The sequence below is a fragment of the Nicotiana tabacum genome, chromosome 3 (genome assembly GCF_000715075.1).
Source record: "Nicotiana tabacum cultivar K326 chromosome 3, ASM71507v2, whole genome shotgun sequence".
NCBI lineage: Eukaryota > Viridiplantae > Streptophyta > Magnoliopsida > Solanales > Solanaceae > Nicotiana > Nicotiana tabacum.
This window is the reverse complement of record NC_134082.1, coordinates 100,264,710-100,267,920: the sequence shown is the minus strand read 5'-3', so window position 1 is coordinate 100,267,920 and position 3,211 is coordinate 100,264,710. Positions and strand designations below refer to the sequence as shown.

The window sequence follows — 3,211 nt, the reverse complement described above, 5'->3', positions numbered from 1 at the left end:
ATAATGTATAAAACTTTTATAATAAAATATTAAAGCCTCTAATAAAATTTTGGCTTTAGGCTACCAAATAACTTGAGCCTTAAACTCTCTTTTAAGGACAAGATTGATTTTAATGAAGTAGTGGATATTATTCTTGTGCTCTGACCCTTACTCCGACTCCGTGCATATCGGAAGCTTAGTGCACCGCCCTTTTTAGTGGATATTATTCTTGCAGTTATTAATTAAGGTTGCATACAGCAGGGTAAAACTATTCAATCTAGAGGTCTCTTTGTAGCTACCCAGTTGTAAGCAGTTCTACAATTATGAGATCTTACTTGTGCCGTTGAAAGCATAACGACTATTGCCTCGGTAGCTCCTTTTCACGGAGGATTCAGCTTAATTATTGCTTTCCCTTTTGTGGAAATCTGATAAAATTGAAAAAATTAATATGGTTTCAACGCTAGGATCTAATAATAACACACAAAAATCGAGAAATGATCCTAAGTTTTATCATTCAGCTTGTTGATCACTACTACGAAACAACATAATTTTGCAACCTTTATATTATTTCCTTTTCTTTTTTCATTGTACAATCAACTTTGAAGTGTTATTCAATTTCTAATATAACGTCTAGATCTTCTTCATGAGGACTTGCATTAAAATTAGGCATATTAGTAGCCATAAAAGGATTTGGGGACAAGTTGAGATGGCTCCCATCTCCTTCTAGCATCTGAACGACTTCTTTTATTGAAGGCCTATCATTTGGATGCCACTGAATACACCAAAGTCCAACAATGGCTAACTTTCTCACAATTGTACCATCTCCTTCTTCCTCTATCCGAATCTTCAATTCTTCCCCCTTCTCCAAATCTCCATATATCCATTCCAAAGAACTTATTTTGTTGTGATTATTCGTCTTAGAATTCGACTTTATCCTCCCTCCAACCATTTCTAACAAGAGCATTCCGAAACTATAAATATCAGATTTATGAGAAACCTTACCAAAGTTTCTTGATAACACTTCTGGTGCAATGTAGCCTATGGTTCCCCTAGCAGCTGTCATTGTGACTGCACTTTTTTCTTTCGAGCACAGTTTAGCTAGGCCAAAATCGCAAATTTTTGGGTTCAAATTATGGTCTGAAAGGATGTTTTGTGGTTTAATATCGAAATGAAGAATCTGCTGATTACATCCCTGGTGAAGATATTCAATCCCTCTAGCAGTACCAAGAGCGATATGTTGAAGCTTATTCCAGCTGATGACTGAAACACTATTCGTGCTCGAGCTCATTGGCAAAATGAATCTTTCAAGTGAATCATTTGGTAGGTATTCATAGATCAAAGCTCGTCTGAATCCATCAGCACAAAAACCAACCAAGCGAACCACGTTAACATGGTGGATTCTCCCAATTGTTCCGATTTCATTGATAAATTCTTCCCCTTTACCCTTGGAATCGCGTAGGACTTTTACAGCAACATAGATTTCCCTGGAAAGTTTGCCTTTGTAAACAGTTCCATAACTTCCTTCTCCTAACTTTTCATTGAAACCATCTGTTATCTTCTTAATATCAGCATAAGAATATCTTGTTGGTCTTATGGCCTTGTAATCTTCCAAAAACTTTTCAAGCCTAACTCGACTATCTTTTTCATTTTTACTTGACAAATATAGCTGATGAAATGAGAAAATAATAATGCAAACAAGAGCTGCACCTAAAATGACACCTACAAAATTTAATAACTAATATGTCATAAGTATGAAAGGAAATTGACAGAGTGAGAACTTTGAAGGATTTGAGAAAACTAACCTGCAACTAAGGGCTGTTTAGTAATACCTATATATTATGGACAAAATGATAAGTCTTTGTTAAGTGCTTGGTTATCCATATAAAAAAAAATTAAAAAAAATATAAGACATAAATAGAGTACCTTTTTGGGTCATAGTTCGATTGAAACAATGAGTTTCCAATAGCTTAGTTCTATCCATGAAACCACAATCCATTCCATTGGACTCACAGTTTCCACAGAGTGGTACAGGCCAATTCAGCTGCAGCCTGTTCTCAAGAAATGTTGACTGTGAGTATGGGTACTGATGAATTTTTGTACAAGGCCCAGTCAAGAATAGGTGGAGGATAATGGTCGGAGAAACAGCATAAACTTGGTATCCAGAAGAACCAAGACAAGGAACTACGATACCGTAATCATATGGTACAGAACAATTGAATAGGGCTGTGGGATCTTCGACATTTTTGAAATTAGATTGTGATAAATTAAGTTTTGATAGCTTGGCTATTATGCACTCGTTAGGATCATAAAGGTGAATTTGCTGCGAGATATAATCAATTTCTTCAACAATGAAGTGAACAGAAAAGGGAAGCTCGAGGATGGTGTCCTTTTGATTGTTACACTGTAGTTCAAAACCAGGATAGCCACAATGTTTTGGTTGATTTCTGAGCCTGAATGGAAAATGAATTATAGGGCCATCATTTTTGCACCAAGAATCCTCACAACCCTCTAGTCTGTCTCCTAAACTTAACAATGGGCAAAATACCAAGAAAAATAAGAGAGATGTAAAGATGGACATTTCTAAAACTCTTACTAGAGATTTACTAAGCATCAATTTGCATTCTGTTTGATGCTAATCACTTATTGTCCAAGATTGACTTTTCTACACGAATGAGCGTGGATGACTATCTATTTTAATTTCTTTGAAGCTATGCAGTTTGTGGACTAGAGCCTTGCCGTACTTGGAGATTCAGGGGCAAAAAGGAAAATTCATTACTAGGGTATTAAATTTAGCTCATGAAAATATAATTCGACTTGACGGGAGGGGAGCTAGACTGGGTATGTATTCTTTGGTAATTCATTTTGGGCGTTTGGGTTGCATGATATAGCTCAAACTGACCTGTAAAACCTCATCAAACATTGAAAAATGAATATTTTTTGTTTGATTTGTTTGTGTGGGATGTGCGAACAAAATTTTACATTTGTAGCTGAAAAGATTGAAAATCTACATAAAAAATATAGGGATCTTTTAATCGCATGAGGCCTTTGGGAAAATCGTGCGAGCTTGACTCAAAACGGACAATATCACGCCAAGCTAAGAGTATCTTTAGATAGATTTAGCCCACCAACTAGCATTAGAGCCTAGGTTTAGCGGGACGAGTATGCAGGGGCAGATGGCGTGGGGCTCAGTCGTGATAATGGGCTACGTGAAACTTAGTTCGATGACCCACGG

At 36.5% G+C, this 3,211-nt stretch overlaps 1 protein-coding gene across 1 annotated transcript; it reads right to left on the bottom strand.

The window, feature by feature from the left end:
- Positions 1-519: 519 nt before the first annotated feature.
- LOC107829400 (rust resistance kinase Lr10) lies at positions 520-2,724 on the bottom strand. The gene is made up of 3 exons (XM_016656870.2): positions 1,903-2,724; positions 1,782-1,808; positions 520-1,698 (listed from the first exon to the last, which is right to left on the bottom strand). The coding sequence occupies exons 1-3, from the start codon at positions 2,588-2,590 to the stop codon at positions 587-589; spliced, it is 1,827 nt and encodes a 608-aa protein (XP_016512356.1). The 5' UTR covers positions 2,591-2,724; the 3' UTR covers positions 520-586.
- Between the last annotated feature and the right edge of the window lie 487 nt (positions 2,725-3,211).

Coding starts and splice junctions, on each gene's coding strand:
- LOC107829400 (XM_016656870.2), bottom strand. CDS start 2,590: ATGCTTAGTAAATCTCTAGTAAGAGTTTTAGAAATGTCCATCTTTACA. Junction 1,809..1,902: donor TCGAACTATGACCCAAAAAG/GTACTCTATTTA, acceptor CATAATATATAG/GTATTACTAAACAGCCCTTA. Junction 1,699..1,781: donor TAAACAGCCCTTAGTTGCAG/GTTAGTTTTCTC, acceptor TAAATTTTGTAG/GTGTCATTTTAGGTGCAGCT.